The 18034-nt window shown below is 39.8% G+C and overlaps 2 protein-coding genes across 4 annotated transcripts in view; one reads left to right on the forward strand and one right to left on the reverse strand.

The window, feature by feature from the left end:
- Window positions 1–18034, forward strand: part of LOC112557338 — a 50911-nt gene that overhangs the window by 1815 nt on the left and 31062 nt on the right. Inside the window, exon 2 of one of the 2 annotated variants that reach the window (XM_025227135.1) lies at window positions 16257–16406. In XM_025227135.1, the coding sequence (XP_025082920.1) occupies window positions 16257–16406 (150 nt within the window). Of the gene's footprint in view, window positions 1–15951; window positions 16407–18034 lie in introns of those variants that run through there. The other variant, XR_003097937.1, reaches the window with a different exon arrangement.
- Window positions 461–17648, reverse strand: LOC112557335. Of its 2 annotated transcripts, none has more exons than XM_025227132.1 (5): window positions 17107–17648; window positions 13484–13595; window positions 12649–13141; window positions 7547–7607; window positions 461–2597 (listed from the first exon to the last, which is right to left on the reverse strand). In XM_025227132.1, exons 2-4 carry the CDS (start codon window positions 13577–13579, stop codon window positions 7549–7551), a joined length of 648 nt encoding a protein of 215 aa, XP_025082917.1. In that variant the 5' UTR covers window positions 13580–13595; window positions 17107–17648; the 3' UTR covers window positions 461–2597; window positions 7547–7548. The 2 variants fall into 2 exon arrangements, with proteins under 2 accessions (XP_025082917.1, XP_025082916.1); XM_025227131.1 differs by having other exon boundaries at window positions 7547–7610; window positions 17107–17638.

The raw sequence follows: 18034 nt of genomic DNA on the forward strand, positions 1-18034 counted from the left end.
ACGACTTTTGAAATCGCGTGCTCGCGCGCACACACACACACATTATTTATATTATTACAACACACTAACTACATGAGTATACTTGAGGGTTAAGAGCTTGGAGGTTAAAAGCAGTTAGAATGCAGGGGTATGTTTTGATCAACAATGTGTACCGACCTCTCCTTGCTGGGAGTTTTCCGTATGTTCGCGTTTGGTCTTGCTACTGTTTGAAGTATTTTCGTCATAAATGTTGAAATTCCAATATTTCTTTGTTTATACTGCATAGTAATCGGTCAATAATGTTTGGAGACAATGCAACTTGTATGATCACATGAGATCAAGATCCATACACCGCAACAGACAGGACTGCAAGTTTTAGTCTTTGCAAAATGGTAGGTCGGCTTTTCTTGGATCCAAATATTGTAGAATATTCGTGGAATATTGCTAGACTCAGCGAAGCAGAGGAACATAACGTCGTGAGTATAAATATAAGTTTATTCCCAAGAAAGGCGAATAACACAGAAATGCCATGATGAGACAGTAGACGTATTTGGATATAAAGTTGCCGCAAGGAGTACTTTTTGATGCTTTAAAACGGACCTTGTCGGACAAAACCAGTGAAATAGTTAACAACAAATAACTCTCCCAGTCTGCTTCTAGCCTTTATTTGTGTCCGGAAGTCGAGCAACAACTCCTGCAAGCTGACTTTTGAAGATCATTCGTTGCAAACCATATGAATCACAATAACGACCACTTTTACAATTCTCACTTTTAAAGACAATTGAAAACGATTCAAAAAATGCTTCCGTGGCTCCCTGTAATCACAAGCACCTGGCACAGACAGGAAAAAGGGTGACATCAGCAAGGGTGATAATACTTCATCATTTATATAATTTAATTTTCTTACGCCTTTAGATGCATAAAAGACTTAATCTTCCGTGTTGACACTTTAAATAAGTATACAGATAAACAGATCAACATTCTTGGGGAATATGAGGACTTGTGTAGAACACAATATTTCTTAACCAGTTTGCCAACATGGAACCCATTAGTAAAATGTCGGTCTTATCCGTACTTTTTCTGAAGCAAGGGCAGGTTTGTTGACTTTTAGTAGAGAATATCTGATGAATTAGTCAAAGAAAATGTAAGCATAAATCAAATCTGAAGAAATGTGTCTTCATTACAAGCGGTGCAGGTGGTCACAAAACGAATGACGTTAATAAATGCATTTAAAATAAACCGCATTGCAATCAAATAGTTGTTATTGTTGTTAAAAACATTGTGACCTTCTTCATGTTTAGCACTATCAGCAGAGGGCAACACGGGGGCTTGTGTGCATAAAGTGTTATTTCAGAACACACAACAAATCAGAACGCTAACGCACTTGAAATCCACAACAGAACTTTCCTCAACTGATTTAGAAGAGAAAGTTAGGCAAAAAATTGGGTGTGATAGACCTGCAATCTTCTGAAAACAATAAACTACAGCTTGATGACCAATAAAATATACATTAATAGGCGCATGAAAATATGGTCTTAATGTGACTGTTTACAGGGGTACCTCTATGTCATTTTCTAGAATTGTAAAATTGATTGGCCCAGTAATCCCGCAAAACTGAAATTGTTCGCAACTAGCTCACAGATTGGAAAGATTTACAGACAAAAGGAACAGTTCTATCGGTTTTGTTTTGCGAAAAATATCACTGTGGTAAATAAAGCCCGATTTCTTTTCTATTGGCTATGTATAGGAACGTCCTAAGCGGTGGTTGAGGCCAGTCTGGAATGGGTGTGTTTTCCACACACAAAACTTAATATTTGTAGTTGAGAATACAGGTGAAGAATAGGCTGCTCCAATTACATCAATACCTTTCTGTGGTAAACTGAAATACACAAAAAACCACCCAAAACTTGTTAGTGTAGCTAACTGGCTCTTTTTTCTATATTGTTGAGGGTGTGGAAAAACATAAATTAAAAAACTCATGCATTTTAGTCAATTTTTTAAGATGAAGGAATGTACTGACATAGATATAATCAGATCAGAATCCGTGCTTCAGCAGATCGAATAATGGAGCAAAATGAATGACAGCAATTCAGTGGTCTGCAACAGGACAAACTGGATAAAAACGCCCATTCATTGCTGGTCTTTCTCGTCGGTTTTAAAAAGTAAAGTATTTGGCAAGAAAAACAGTGTAAGCTATAACAGTTTTACATAGCTTGTATTTATTTCCAATGTTTTAACTTACATATCTTCTTATTTTGCCAGCGACAGAGGGTTTAGTAATGTTGATAACAATACAATTATTCCAACGAATCTTCTCATCTACTAAAGACTAAGTACATTAAAAGTAAAATTCCCTTTCCCCTGCAATGATGGTAGCTCATACTTAGCTCCAAGGAAAAAATTTTCCTCAAAACAGTTTCATCCTTGACATATACAGAAAAACATTCTGTCAAGGCTTGTTATAGTCCAGGAGACCAGATTCCTGCACTCTGTAGCTTTGTAGCGATGCTCTGCGCAAAAGGACAGTTTAGCAATCTTGTTTATCAGGCCGCGACGATGCAGATGAATTCGCTGTCCCGTTTGATTTGAAGGGGCGAACGTCGTCATCAAAGGCCATTCTGAAACCCATTACATGAATCATGATAACTGATCGCGAAATTTGAGACAAACGCGAGCTTCCTGTTGACGATGATGATGATGATGATTGATGATTGATGGTTGATGGTTGATGATTGATGATTGTTGATGATTGATTGATGATTGATGATGATTGATGATGATGATGATGATCTGGAAGAAAATTCCAAATGTCGGTCCTAATACTTGACAAGTTAGTTTTCCAAAGGTGGAAATGAAGACATTTGTCTTTTTGGAGCAGAAATTTCTGAGATCTCAATGCCCCTTTATAGTTTATACAGGTAAATATACTTCCACAAACAAATAGCCGTGCATAAATTCCAACGTTAAAAACGTGAGCGACAACACGTATGGCCTGTTTAATCCGGGCTTTCTACCAATCAGAATGTCCCGAGCTTTATCACATCATTTATTTTCAGCTTATTGAGCAGCATTGAGTTTGCTACTCATTTAATACAGAATCCAGTACAGTTGTCATAGTCGTGTTTTATTAAACGTCAGATTTTGTTCTGGAATGATACACGTTTTTACGATGAATTTACTTCCAAGGCGCTTCAGATACTTTATTTAATGGGCAACACGGGAGCTCAATGAACGTCGCTGGAAATAGAGAATAAAATGTTAAAAAAAACTATTTCCAGTGGTATCTTATGACGAAAGAGCACGAAAAATTATATTAATTTTTGTCTTAATCACTCCTGGATTTCGGGAAAACAGGAAGTGACGAAAGGGTATTTCTACAATTAACGTCTTCATGAGCTGAATTCAAAGAGGAAAGATGCAATCCTCAGTAAAAGAAAACAGACCTGGACACATATGGACACCTTATTATTTTAATGCAGATCTCTGCTTTGGTCAAACGTGCCGTGCAAACTTCGACCCCATACCGTACTCAAGAATTTGCTAAAAAAATTCAAAAACGATTGCTGTTGAGTCACTATACAAAGCACGAGCTGTTAAAACCAATTACGATTACTGATAAAAAGCTTAAACAAATATCTGCAGATGATGTTGACAGAATCCCCTACCCGAAAATAACTGGGAATGTGCTTGACTGTTGTAAACAACTCTGCATAGCCTGACTAGCTATCTTTGAGCAAAAGTAATAAAACTGCTGGTGGATTGAAGTGAGCTCTAACTTTCATTTTACCGTTTTGGAGGGTGTGACTTAGAGTGGAAAACGGGTGTCGGTACCCGTTGAATAGTATCGCATGGCGCAATCAAAGGTTTAACAAGAAATTCGTGTCTAGGAGCAGTGGACTAAAAACAGTCGGTGTCACGATGGGCGTTGAAGTGAAAACCTAACTTTGGGTTCATTAGCTGAAAAGCGAGACCACTCGATCCGAAAATAAATTGGAGTTTAAAGTTGTCAAAATCACCGATGGTTTAAACACATTACTTTGCATTACAAAAAACCAAAAAGCAAACCAAACCCCGCCCGCTCCCTGTCCAGATACGAGGAGTTTTCTCGTTCGTCGTTAAAAAAAACCCAGGAAAAATGACAAAATATTGACAGGCCTAAAATAGTGCACATTATGAAAAGAAAATGTGAAAAACGAGAAGGGAAATGAAGAGAACGTGATCACGAAATGCGACCTTTCGCTTTGTGTGAGTTCCATTTTTAAATGTTATTTTTGCTGTCTGTCAAAATCCGTTAGACTGTGAACTAATTTTTGCCTGTTCGCAAACAGCACGAGCCAAACTGAGGTTGCGTAGAAAAATGAGCACAGGGGGAGAAAGATGGGATCGGCCAGCAGGGAATCAGAGGGACGGAGAAGGCAGAAATCTTTTGAAGAGAGGACGGAATCTCAGCGGAGAGAGCGAATATCAAAATTTTCGGAATTTTGACCAGCCAGTCATTCCATCTTTGCTGCTTTTCACTTGATGAAGATTGTTAAGTAAATTATTTATAGTGAAAGAGCTTTTCTAAGTCAGAGGGGAAAATACTTTTGTTGTCGCATGTTCATGGTTTAAATACAATATAAACTTTACTTAACCTAAGATGGACAGATGGTAGCTGTAAAACCTTTTCTTTCTCTTTTATATCAGAGTGGTCAATTCTGTACCGGAAATTCCACAAATTATTTGAATGAAAAAGGTGGACAAAAATTTGAAATGTTTGTCATGGATTAATTTTAAGGTTACAAGGACGAAACGTGCTTTGAAACAGTGAGGTAAGAAATCTTTACATTGACATCAGTAAACATAGGGAGCATTGAACCTGCTGAACCTGATATTTTGAATTACAGATACAAGCATTCAAATTGTATTCGTTAGCTTTACTGCAAACATTTTGTCTTCGAAGATTAAAAAGTAATTAAATACAGCGCTGTCCGAATTAGACACAGCCCAGCTCATTCCATTTTCTGTCAATGATGCACTTGGTTACACAGGTCTTTCATGCAGGAGACAATAACCCAACACAAAATGATTTCATCAATTTCAGCAGGTGATCCTTGCATATTGAATTTTGGGTTCTCTTAAAAAGCCAAACGTTTTGAAAGTTCAGCGATGAATGTTGTTGTCCGTACAACACAGCAACAGAAAGGAGCGAAAACATGAAGTCTCGCACTCATACTCTTTTTTCTTATCTCTCTTTTTTTCTCTCCTTACTTTGTCTTCCATTGACTGCTTGCTTATCATAGGATGTAAACACGAATTGAGCAATCTATTAAGCCTAATAAATTCTTTCTTCGGAGGTGCTGCACTGCCTGCCCCCAAGGGGAGAATTAGCCGAGAATTTTCCACGTAAGCACACCTACTCAATTATCTTCTTTTCCGCAAACCCAGATCAAAGGAATGCGAAAAGGTCGCTAAATAAAACTGCCGAGCTTGTGTATGTGCGTTCTTGTCAAAACGCTGACAGTTTACATTCCGCAAGAGAGTTACAGCAAAGAAGTAGCAGTGTCAGAATAGGTCATCCCATTTCTGAATGTCTGGCTAGTCCAAAAGCTGGTCCGACCACGATTTTTTTCATATTTTAATCGAATCATAACATTTCCCCTCGAGGCTTTGTTTCAGCGACGTCTGTTGCGCGAGGGCTTTCGGTCAAAGTGACGTTTCTCTCTCATCACATTGCGCACTTCATTGCCATCTGCTTCAAGGGAAGCAACTGAAACTTATTATCGCCCCGCAGGGTCTGAGATCACACACGTTTATTAGCTTATCTCTCCACTCGCTCACCGACATAAGGTTTTTTATACCTCTCTGGGGGCATTAAACCTGATGCGAAGAAGTGTGCAAAGCTGCAGCATATTTATCTCCTTCCTCGGGACATGACTGATTGGTTCATTTCAGTCGTGGCCAGACATTTCTCTCGACTGAATATTTCGTCTCTCGCGAGGGGAAGAAGTGGCCTGTAATGAAGTATCTCAGCGTGACAAAGCGCGAGATGGAACTACCTCTGGCGAAACGTGGCGAACAACAACATTCTGCCGTCGCTTCTGTGGATGGATGCCACACAATGTAAAGGACACGACCCGAATATTGTTGCAGCGTAAAACGAGAGAAGTTGGGTGTCAGGGCAGTGAGATGACACAACTACCTCTACAGCACTTGAAGATCTCAATAAACTGTTGTCACTTGTCGCAGACAGACGATCGTATTATCGTTGAAGCTATATCGATGAATCTATAAAACGGCTACTTGTCATCCTTCCTTTTTTTCTTTTTTCTTTCCGTCATTAATTTTTTCTTTTTTTAAATATTTTTTCTTTCTTATTTTTTTTTCGTTCTTTCTTTTATTCTTTCTTTCATTCTTTGATTTTATCTCTTTGTGCGTTATTTTACAGTTGCCCTTTATTCTCAGGAAAAATATTCTACCCTAAATGTGTGCAGCGACGCTGCAAGTCAAGATGCTCGGGTGCATAATGCTTAACTTCATGGAAGCCTTTGATCTCTGAATTGTGTGGCTCACCACGGCACGTTGGATTGTTTACAACGGCTTTCCTACGATCTTGTGGTTGGTGTAATTCTAAGAACACATAATTAGGGTAGAGCACAAACACCTGACACTCACATATGTAAGGAAAAAGCTTGATTATGTGGTTCAAAGTAAATGTACAGATTCTTAATAAAGACTCCCGTGTAAAGATTTTATAAAGGTCAAAACAATGTAAATGATTGTTTCATATGCTTGGTGTTGATGACAGCAAGTTGTCGGCAATTCCCTGTACAAAGTCTTGCCAATTTTTGAGATTATTCCCCTAGAGAATTCAGCTGAGAATTCATGTTGTCTTTAATTTTTTTAAACAAAGATATTTGAAGAACTATACGAGCCCCATCTTTTTTATATCCGAAAAATAAATATAACCTCCTTCAGAACTGTGTCTTTGAGATGGGAAATCTGGGAAATGCTTGTGTTTTTTCCCCCGGATATCCCATCAGGAAGAAGGGGGCGCTGGGTGATGCAGAAAAGGGGACGCATTGCTATAGTCATAGACCAGAAGCACAATAGAGAAAAATGGTGGTCTCTGGTTCCTTGCTTGCAGAAGGCTGTTGGAATAGAAGGGACGAGTCTGGAGGCAGACATGTCTTTTTCTAACGGTTCTTGAATCAACAGCAAGCTAAGCCGACACTAAAGTTGGTTTGCGTGTGAAATTATTGCAGCTTAACTTCCGGCGACCCGACCTCCTCAAGTATCACGAGGTCGCCCACTAGAGAGACGCCCGACGTGAACAGACAAGACTGCGCATCTCATTCTCACAGACCGGACAGCATGTTTTATGAAGTAGAACCACCAAAGCAGCCAGGTAATCGAGTTCGCATATTAATGCATATGAGAAAAGAAAAGCTGGAGTTTTTCTCTGTATCTCTTCATGTATGCATACATATAAACACACAAACACACACACACACACGTATCTATATATGTGCACACATGTGGTAGTCACACAGAAAAGTTAATACATAAGAAATAGCCAGCCAGTTACCTTCAACCTCTTGAGGCTTGAAAACCAAAGAGAGAGGGCTGTCTTTTCCATTTTTCAGCATCTACTGAAATAGAAATGAAAAGTGATTTGGTAACAATATATAGATATTCCTTATATCTCTCTAGTGGTCATCGTTCATAATTTTTAGAATCATAGTTTTACCTTTATTCATGTACATCCTCTATACATACATTGTAGCGTAAGACCTTAACTGTCCTTAACCATAATACTTCTATCTACTTTGGGTTGGTTTTCTTCTTAATCCAAGCATTTTCTTTGTTTCTGATGGAATCCAACAAAGACAACAGTCTCGTAGACAAGGCTGAAGGTTTGGCTAAGCTCAAGTCCGCACAGTCGCAATGGAGCCACTAAATGGACGAGAACTTATTTCACACAGGTATATAACAGCAGCTACAAAAACCGTCAGTAAAAAAAATGTATCACACCAAGAATGCAGCAGATAGTGCATTAACACTTTGCCATACAGTAGTGCATTAGTTCTGTCCAGCGAAAACAAAAAGTGTAGCGGGCCTGAGATTTAATAATGAGCCAGATAACTTCCAGAATTTGAACAGCGAGCGGATTTCCATCTCGGGCTTAAGCTGTCGGCTTCATTTTACATTACTATTGCCTGCAAATGGCTTCAGTGCTTTGGTTGATGTCCGGACATTTTTTTTTTTTTTTTTGGAGTAAAAGCTGTTTATAAGACGGAGAAATGGAAGAAACGAAGGTTAGAAGAAAAAAAAGAAAGAAAACAGCAAATAAAAATACGGAGTGTGAAGACAAGGTTTAATGAGAGCTGAGAAAACACAACGCTGCCTGAATTCTGTAGTTCATCCGTTTTCTCATTAATATCATGGAAAGGAGGAGGGCAGCATAGGGTTTACAACACGAGTAATTTCAATGCAATTTAATTCTGTGATTTTTCTATCAAAACTTGCATTTTAGACAGCTTTACTCTACAATTTCACACAAAACTGATTTTAACTATCAATGTTTGACAGACTGTTGTCACACTTTTTCACATTTTGATTCTCCTTTCCTGTTTGTTTCTTCTCGTAACTTTTTGATATGATCTGTTGCCCTTCTTGTCTAGTTTTAAAGTACTTTTGGGCTACACATTGTAGAAGCAGTCTTTAGGCAAGCTACCATTTAACACTACTCTGAAAAAGATCCGACATACCATTGAGAACAGAACATTCCGCGTATTTTCTATATCTTTTTTATAGAAACTACTTATATTTCATCCAAAAAGGACTTTCATTTCATTTAATCTTATAGTCTCATTTGCGAGCCGTCACACGCGGGTATTATGTGCCTGTTGGGTTTCATAAGGACAAAGCTCCATGCCGTCAGCGAGTGTCTTGTCAAACAAAATTTAATTCGCATCGGAAAAGATGAGGCGCGAGCCACTAGGTGTCGCTGCTTTATTACATTCTAAGGAACAAAGTGCAGAGCGTAAAAATTGTCTCGAGAAGAAAACTACAATTTGTCAGCTTGGAATGATTCTCTATTCCTTATCTACGTCCACAATTTCTCTAGATAGAATGTTTCTCTACATCGAAAATAAACTCCAAATTTCTGTCTTTCGTGAACACTAGGAAACGTGAGCAGTTCTCGAGTCTCATCCAGTCATCATCTGCATACTTGCGAGTTGAGAAAATTTGAGCCGCAGGTGTGCTTGTTAATTAAAATGTTTAACTCGCGGCCAAAAGCTATGTGGCTGAGTATATAGTATTGCACATAAACTAAGCATGAACGTATTGCACATACAGTAGACTGCTGAATGTAAATCCATCTTCTAATGACGGGCTTCAACATTCTGTGAAAAAAGGCACAAGTCTTTGTCGCTTTAATTTTTTTCATACAACTTTCTGTTTGAATGACAGTAAAGTCTAAGAGTGACAGAAGAATGTGTCGCTTCAGGATGCTTCGCCATATGTAGCTACATTGTACTGACAAAAAATGGTCAGGGCGAGATTTGAAAATCCCAGTGAAATAAAGTGAAGAGACAGTTTTTGCGGAACTGAAAGCATGTAACGAAGACCGAAATTTTCAAAAGAAAAGATTCTAGCTACTTGAAAGGAAAAAAATCCACATGGCACGCGACAAGCAGTCTCACAGTCGTGATATTTTGGTGACAACACGGTGTGTCCGGCGACAACTTCGAGACTAAGCCGAGAGACATTTTCGTGGAGCGGAACGTCGACCTTAGAAGAGGATGCTGATCTCGAGCACACACTCGAGGCATGACAGGACACTTAAGCATGACAGGACACTTCAGCATGACAGGACACTTGCTTATGCTGCAAAGCAGAGAAAGCTAACCGCTCTGGCATCACTTGACATTTGGCATTCCACTCGATAGCCTGAAACCTGAACAGAAAACTTTGCAGAGCTCTTGAAGTGCTGCCACGTTTAAAATCCAGAGTTGAACTTCCAGATTTAAACGAGCCTCTGCAAGTTGATGCCTCTAACAGTTGCCCTTCCGTTCCGCTTTTTCGTGTTGGCTGAGTGATGTTTTCAGTAAACGACACTTTGGATACTTGAGATCATTTCACAAAGCCTTGCTGCTGGAACTGAAAAATAGGACCCTCAGGTAATGTTTCCATGGATCCACATTGGTAAAATTAGTTTTGTTGTGCTCTTACGTAACGAGACTATGGAACAAAGTACAAAGAGAATGTACTCTTGATTATACTATTAAAAGATAGAGTACAGGAGAACTCCATGAAGAACGGAAAATGAAAAGAAGCCTGGTATAACAGCAGGCAAGACATCGAGGGGTGCTTGAAGATAGATACCGTTTTTATAAATTTAAATTCATGGAAAAACACATTTAAACCAGTTGCTAAATCCAAAGGCACGAAACTTATTTAACTTGACGAGGAATTTTACAAAACAAAAATCCAATGGAACATGCCAAATACGCTGATCGGAAGAGGACTGGTGCACTTTTGTAGAGGAAGATGTGACAGATGAATAGTGAGTCTTGATTGTTCACCCGACGAAAACATGTCCTAAACCCTTAAACTTCGAGAACCAAGTGTTTCGAACAAGATGTTTGTAGGAATGAATTTAATTTGTTTCAATTATCTGAGAATGAAACCACTTTTTAAGAGGTGTTTTAGACATGAGTTGATTTATACCAAATGTAAAAGGTAAGGTCAGGCACGATACTACATCACCTTTGTTCAAATCACCGGAAAAGTAAAGAAGTAATGCTTTTTATATAAAGGAAACTTAAAATGAAATTTATAGTATATTTATTGGGTTTTATTGTGTCAGAATATTTACTCCTATCTTTCTTGTGATTCCAGCTCGCTCACAACCATGTCTAACACGTCTAACATTTCTCGGGACAAATGCAAAATGGCCTTGTGAAAATAATGTCTACACAACAATTAGCTAACCCTTAGTTTGTCGGTGCGTATCGCATCAGGAACGCAGGCAAAATAGCTGTAAACGAAATTAGCAAGATAAAAAGACAAAAAAAAAAAATGATTTGCTTTCCTCCTATGATATCTTCCTTCCGTATACTTGTTTACACTTTATCCTTCTGAAAAAAAAATCATTGGGTGAGGTATAAAATACAATGTTAAGTGCAGTCGACTACTTGTTTTCTTTAAATACTTAATGGACTTTAGACAGCATTCCTTGTCGTCCCTACTGTCTTGGATCCTACTGCTGCCTTTTCTTAGTTTACTTGTCAGTGCTTGCGAAAGTATAGGCATTGAATACAGCGGAACGAAGATATTGAGTGAAAAGCCATAGTATTGAGTGTGGAGAGGGAATCAGGAGCAGAGCTGTGGTCGAGGTAAGCGATGACATTAAATAAAAACCACTACGCGGAGGTGGGAGCAAGGAGGGATTGCAACATACCTAGATGCAAAAGAACAAAAGTCGTGACATTGATGCTGCAGGGAAGGAGGTCATCACAAGGGAATGTATGACAGGATGCGAGAAGAACTCGTACCTGCTTTAGGCAGTTTTAATTTATAATGGCGACTTCTATAGCTGGTCAGCAACGGCAGCCATGATCATGAGCTAGTTGATGTTGCTGAAGTTCTTGTTCCTGAGAGGCAAATGAGCGCAACTGCTTCACTATAATACTATATTAAAGAAGGAAGCTGTCTGGACAATAGATTCTGAAGTTCCTCAAAGAAAAGCAAAAGTAGATTGCCTCGCGGGTCATTTTTGCGGATGATACTTTGGACCGTTTGGTGGTTGTGTAACTCAACCTTTATGCTTTTGAGATTAGGGGAGTTAGAATTGATGTTTTACGCCATGCCAGTAACTAAGACTATATCCTGACAAGGCAGTCAGCCCTGTAGACAGATGCCACATACAGAGAACGAACGGCGTGCCCGAGACGAGAGCTGAATCCGGGAAACCAACCCTCGCTGTCTTGGTGACAGGCGCTAACCGTTGCGCAACTGGACCGCGGATAAAACAGAGAAAAACTAGGAAATGGCTGCATCCCGGGTCTCTCTGTCCGAACAAGCTCAATCGTCTGTTTTGTGTTCTGTGACAAGGACTTGCCAGCACGACAAGGAATTAACGCTGTTTCCTACATTTTCTTATTAGATGAACTGCGGAAAGCTCTGAAGGAAAAACAAGATAAGGTGTGCTATTTTTACAAGACAATCTGACTGCCAGACCAGGCAGAAAATTAAGTATCTGAGATACAAAAAATAAGGCTTCTTGGACCTTAGAGCTTTAAAAAAATATAAATAGCACGGGGCTTTCATTCTGAGGTCACTGATATCACTGAAGTAAGATTTGCGGACCAGCAAGTTCTTTTTGATGGGTTGCACGAATTAGAGAAGTGCTTAATAGTTTTGTGTATGTAACGCGTGATTAAACTAAATGAAGTCACAAAAGCTCATCTCTTTCCGTCGAAGTGAAGTTGAGTTGAACTTACGCGTGTAATACGAGAGGTTATTTGTCTGCGTGCATGTAAACTAAACGAGAGAAAGGATAAATTATACAAAATCGGATAAAAAAAAAAAGCTGCACTTGAGGGGATTTTTCTGTATTATACTTGACTTGCAAGATAGTGTTGGCTAATGCATTACGGCAAAGCGTCCGCGTATACTTACATTTCTGGTACATATGGCTCAACACCAGCGCCTCCAGTCCAGGAAAGTACCTCTTCCCTCGGCTGCCCGCGAAGCCGCTGGGGTCAAACCGCTTGCTGCGGAACTCCTGTCCTTCCCACAATCCCTCATCGCCTGCTGGCATCGGAAGTCGTTTGCCGCGGCTGCCTACAAATCCCGTTAGGAGTCGCTTGAAAGATTTTTCTGAGAACCGCCTCTTTCCTCTGCTACCGAAGAAAGCAGTCGGGTGAAATCTTTTTGATGCAACGTCTTCCTCCAGCTCGTCGCCTTCTGCCGCATCGCCGGACTCCGTTGTGTCATCGTTCTCCGCCAACTCTGGCACAGTCATTCCTTTAAGCTCGGCAAGCCTCTGACTGAGCCAGAGCTTAGTGGCCTCATTGACTGGCAGCTCGTCGGTTAACGATGGTTCAAGCTCCCCAAGCTGTGCGGAGTCAAACTGTGATGTGTCATCTTGCGAGGGCTTATCAGACAGCAGCTGTAAGAGCAAGGCGAGAGAGGTGTTAGCAGCATATTAAATACAGATTTTAAAACGTATCTTGGTGTTTATTGGTCTTTTGAATACTGATTTGAAGGCATTATTTCCATGCGTTTACACAACAGCTAGAGCATAACAACTAAATTCTAGTGAGTTCCCAAAATTTCTTAGTCCTATAGTTCTCAGAACTCACAAACTAAAAATTAATAATAATAACAACAGCAGCAGCAACAACAACGATGATGACACGCAGTGAGACATGAATTAAGTCTTAGTCGGATAGGACATAGACACTAAGCGAGAACAAAGTTTAGAAGTGGAAGCTTGTGCAGGTTAGCTTACCTTCAGCAAAGTAGTACTGGACTGCGCTTGCGCAGACACTAACGCTAAACTGCAGAGCAGCACAGCAATCAAAGGCGCCGCCTGGTGTCGGAGCATTGCGAGCAAGGTATACCTGAACAAAAGAACGTTTCAAGCTTAGGCCACGTGTCAGAATATTTGTTTTTGTCTTTTCTAATAATTGTTGTTTTGTTTTTGTTTTTTGGTGGTTGTTGTTGTTGTTGTTGTTGTTGTTGTTGTTGTTGTTGTTGTTGTTGTTGTTGTTGTTGTTATATGATTCGAAGTTTTTGTACTTTTTAAAACCTGTTTCGTAAGTGATAACAAACAAGAAAAAAAAAGAGAATTTTTCCGCACTTTTTCTCGTTTGACTGTGAACACAGCAACAGCCTTCTCAGCATCGACGTTGGAGTGTTTGTAGCCTGCGGCATGGGTGCCGCGCTTTTAGTCGTGTCGATAGGTTGGTACAGTGTGTCAATATTGCTTTAGGCTTGTTTGCCTTGAGCGTCTGTCAGCACAAAAAGCTGCTAATAAACCTATTGATTGGAGAGTCTGACCTGAGAATGCTTTTGAGAGAAAACGACGACCCTTCTCTTTTCTACCAAGTTTGACGACTTGGCGATAACCATGCAACTATATAGGTCTCATTGGTCTGGTCCGTCTACAACAGCAATAAAATTTTTTTTTGTTTTGTTTTGTTCTTAAGTCAGGCGTTTGATACTCAATGTCGTATTAAATATTTGTAAGTATTTATTTATACTCATTACTAATACTCTCCTAAGTTTTTTTCTTTGTTGGTGTTTATATATATTGTGTTGTGCTATTTTGTAGGTCGTTGGATCCAGATATGTATATCTAAACCGATTTGAGAGAATGAGACATTTCTTTAAGCGAAACGCCAGGTCACTTTGCTAAATTGTTATTACCTCGTTGAAGTTACATGTTCTTCCTCCGTCTTTGATCAAATTGCTTTTTAGTTTTGTTTATTTCTCACATTGTTTTCTCTCATCAAGTTTTTTTTTTAAATTACCGTCGACGCAATCAGTGAGATGAATCTTTACCAGACTTATTAGCTTATGCCCGGTTGTCTTGTTGTTATTACCTTCTTAGTTAAATTCAAAGGCCAGATCATCATTTAATGATTTTCCTTACAGTTGTTCCAGTCCTGTGTAATCCCGTTGTAAGTCCATCGCTGCCGATTTTCGCTATCAAACTCCATTTACTCTGTTCACTACTTTTTGAAATAACTATTTTCTGAAAAAAAATCGCTTATTTAATTAGCTGGACTCTTCTCAGATGCTATAGGATTTTCTAAAATATATTTTCTTCAGCAGCGTGAATGCTTTGTAGGGAAGTTTTACCTTCCTCTGAGTTGGCAAGCTTAGATATATCTCCGTTTTAAAGTGGCGGTCGCCTTATACTCTCGAGTTTCAATTGTCAGAGGAACTAGAGGCTAAGACCGACATTTGAGCTTTGTGTCAGCGGAGAGGAATTGATGAACGGTATTGCTTTTTATTTTTTATTCCGTTTTTTTTTCTTCTTATCACTCACACTGAGGCAAAATGAAGCATCAGTTCTAATGGCTTTAACAACCTTGCTGTCGTGTGTGGGTTGGATTTCCAGCGGAATGGCGGCCTAAGTGGTATTGTTCTCCAGCTTCAGAACACGAGTAATTAGTCCGACTTACAAATCTTTGAAATTCGAGTGGAATCTCTGATTTAATAGCATCTACACTGCAATAGAATTTTCAGTTTGCGAGTCATTGACACTGGGGCTTGATATCATGGCGGTTTGTTAAGTAGGCGGTTGCCATAAGTTCTCTCAGACAAACACTCCAAACAGTTTGACAGTTTTTCTTTGAGCTTGTACTAAAACCTTCGTGTTAATATAAGGAATCAGATACAGAAGAAACATCATAAATATCGCCTAAACTAAAAGAGCATGGCGTAAAACGAATGAGACATAAAGAAATATAAAAGTGCATGTGTGTGCGGGCGATGGGGTGAGTGAGTAGAATAATCGTAGAGGAGAAAGAGTCAATACAGCTCCACCCTCCCCTCTAAATGGAACCATTTAAAACCACCAGACTGAGGACTGTTTTGCTTGTCCATTCGGCTTTCTCTTAGCACCACTAGCGATGCCAAAGCCTTTTAGACGAGTGACTGCTCTGGTACTTTAGTGGTTTAGTTCTTTGACCTGTGATGATTGTCAGGGGCAGCTGACGAGGAATTGGACAGATCATGATGATCACGAATGAATCGTGTTACCATAGCACTTTGACACATCTTTGGTACAATTCTTTGTGGTTAAATCACTTAATAAGCAGGGACAAGAGGTAAACATGTACAATACAAGTATATTCTTTTATGGTTTTTAGTTTTTTTTATACCGGTCATAGTTCTCTATACTGGGGCAAAATTTGTGGAATATTTGTTATGATGTACTGGAGTACTGGGGTTGATGATGTAGTAATAACGGTCATTTCTATATACGCAATTTTGTTACTTTTTATTTCTGAAAACTGAGACTACTACCGCGTCTCATCATGTTTTCCCCAACGACTAGTCACAGTTCAGAGAGAGAGAGAGTGGGTGTGTTAAACAGTCTTCGGCAAACATTCAAGGTATTTCTTTGCATTATTTATTATTTATCCTTTCATGACTTGCTGAGCTAATAAACCCAGGGGCCTGTGCCAGAGCTGTGGTGATTTGCTGCTTCACGGTGCCCGACAAAGGAAATACATTCACTGATGTCAAAGGCTATTCATTTGTATTTTCAGCTCTGCACTCCTTTCCCCGGAAGGCTTCTGCATATTCCAGAGTGCTTCGTTGCCAGTCTTTGTGGACGTGGCAGTTCGTCTGGATTTTTCTGTAGGAAGACATCCACGATTGCTCTACCATGTTGCGGTACCCGGGCCTTTACATCAGAGGTAAACTTGAGCTCTGTTGTCGCAGTTCGTATCTATATCTATATCTATATCTATATCTATATCTATATCTATATCTATATCTATATCTATATCTAGCAACGAGATAAAGTGTTCAAAGTTTCTGCAGTCTCATTCTCTTCCCGCTTCGTTCACGTACTTGTTGAACTGAGATTCTCATGGCTGATAATATCTCAGCGAAAACCAATTTTGATATCATGTGTGTAAAAGATGTTCGACATGTTCATATCAGATGTTTAAAACTTGTTATTTTCTTTTCTTTCAATCAAGAAGAATAGTTTAATGTCCTTATTTTTAGTTGTCATCAGCTTCTCAGCTTACTTGTCAGGAACAGTTCTCTAAGAAACAACCTGGTCGAAAAAAAGTTCTCACTGGTCACTGTCACTCTGCCACTGAATACCCGTTTGATTAAAACTGATTTGGGATGGAGGATTCCAGTAAAAGAAAACAACTTTCAATCAATGTTTATAGTTAAAAGCCCAGACATTGACAGAAGTCCTAAGTACGCTCTAATACCACGGTATGGACAAGGTCTCTTGATGTCAATGACTTTTGGAGTCACACGATGCCAAAATTTTTTTAACATTTGTGAGAGAGAGAAGAGAGAGAGAGAAGAAAATAGAACTGACAATCAAACAAAATATATAGAGCAGCCAGCGACAGAGCGTGAGAAGTTTCTTACCTGGCTTTGATGAAGAGAGTAGATGTTGTTGAAACAAAAGCAATCAACAAGTTTTCCCTAAGAAAATCACGACGTAGAACACACGTAAGAAGTACGTAGTTTCAAGTTTTTCGATGTCTTCTGAAGATCTTAAGTAAACCCCGTAACACTACTTTTTTTGTTCTTTTGTCTCCCTTTCTTTACCCTAAACCACAAGCGAGTTCCCCCTTTAGTCGGTATATATTGTCTGCAAGTGGAAGTGAAACTTTGCAGTAGCTGGACAGTTCGGCTGCGACGGCAGTTCTCGGATTCTTCCCAGTCGGTCTCGCTTGGTCTCGCCCCTCACTGATGTTCATGTGTCGTCACTTCCTGCGCTCAGCCTCTGTTTGGACCACAAGGGCCCTCCTGACGCTCGCGCCACGTTATATGTCCCCCCCTGTGTATGGCTCCTCCCACGCCAGGATGTCGCGAGGCGGAGGTCTGTCGTGGGCACAGCAGTGCTGCAGCGGCAGAGAGTTCCGGCGCGGCGGGCTTGCATGAGTATCGCGTCATCACCATCCGCAGAGACCCGGCTGAGGAGTCGTCTTGATGTGACTTAATGCGGCCATTAGCGCCGCTGTCGTTTGAGTTGCTGGTTCGCCGCTATTAATAGCCATCGAATCGACTGGCTGAATACCAACGGCGCAGTGTGGGCCGCAACTTTGAAAATATCCGTCGTAGCCAGGTTATCCCCCTCACTCTCATCGCCAGATGCAAACTAAAATCTGTGGGAGGACAGCCACGCACGTTTCTCGCCTTTAAAAATATTTTTATTGTTTCCGATTAGCAGCGACTCTTGTTTTTCTGTGTCAGGGGAGAATACTAAAACAAAAAATAACGGAGGCTTTGAGGTATAAAAGCGGCTGTCATCCTACAGCTTGAAAATGTCATTCGTAAAGAATATGAAGTA

The sequence above is a fragment of the Pomacea canaliculata genome, linkage group LG2 (assembly GCF_003073045.1).
Source record: "Pomacea canaliculata isolate SZHN2017 linkage group LG2, ASM307304v1, whole genome shotgun sequence".
In the NCBI taxonomy this organism is placed as follows: domain Eukaryota; kingdom Metazoa; phylum Mollusca; class Gastropoda; order Architaenioglossa; family Ampullariidae; genus Pomacea; species Pomacea canaliculata.

What these genes read in the sequence shown, in the direction of transcription:
- LOC112557335 (XM_025227131.1), bottom strand. Translation starts at nt 13,579, where the DNA reads ATGCTCCGACACCAGGCGGCGCCTTTGATTGCTGTGCTGCTCTGCAGT. An exon ending in CCAGTACTACTTTGCTGAAG is followed by an intron (nt 13,142 to 13,483) that starts GTAAGCTAACCT and finishes TTGCTCTTACAG; the next exon opens with CTGCTGTCTGATAAGCCCTC. An exon ending in GAGCCATATGTACCAGAAAT is followed by an intron (nt 7,611 to 12,648) that starts GTAAGTATACGC and finishes TTTCTATTTCAG; the next exon opens with TAGATGCTGAAAAATGGAAA.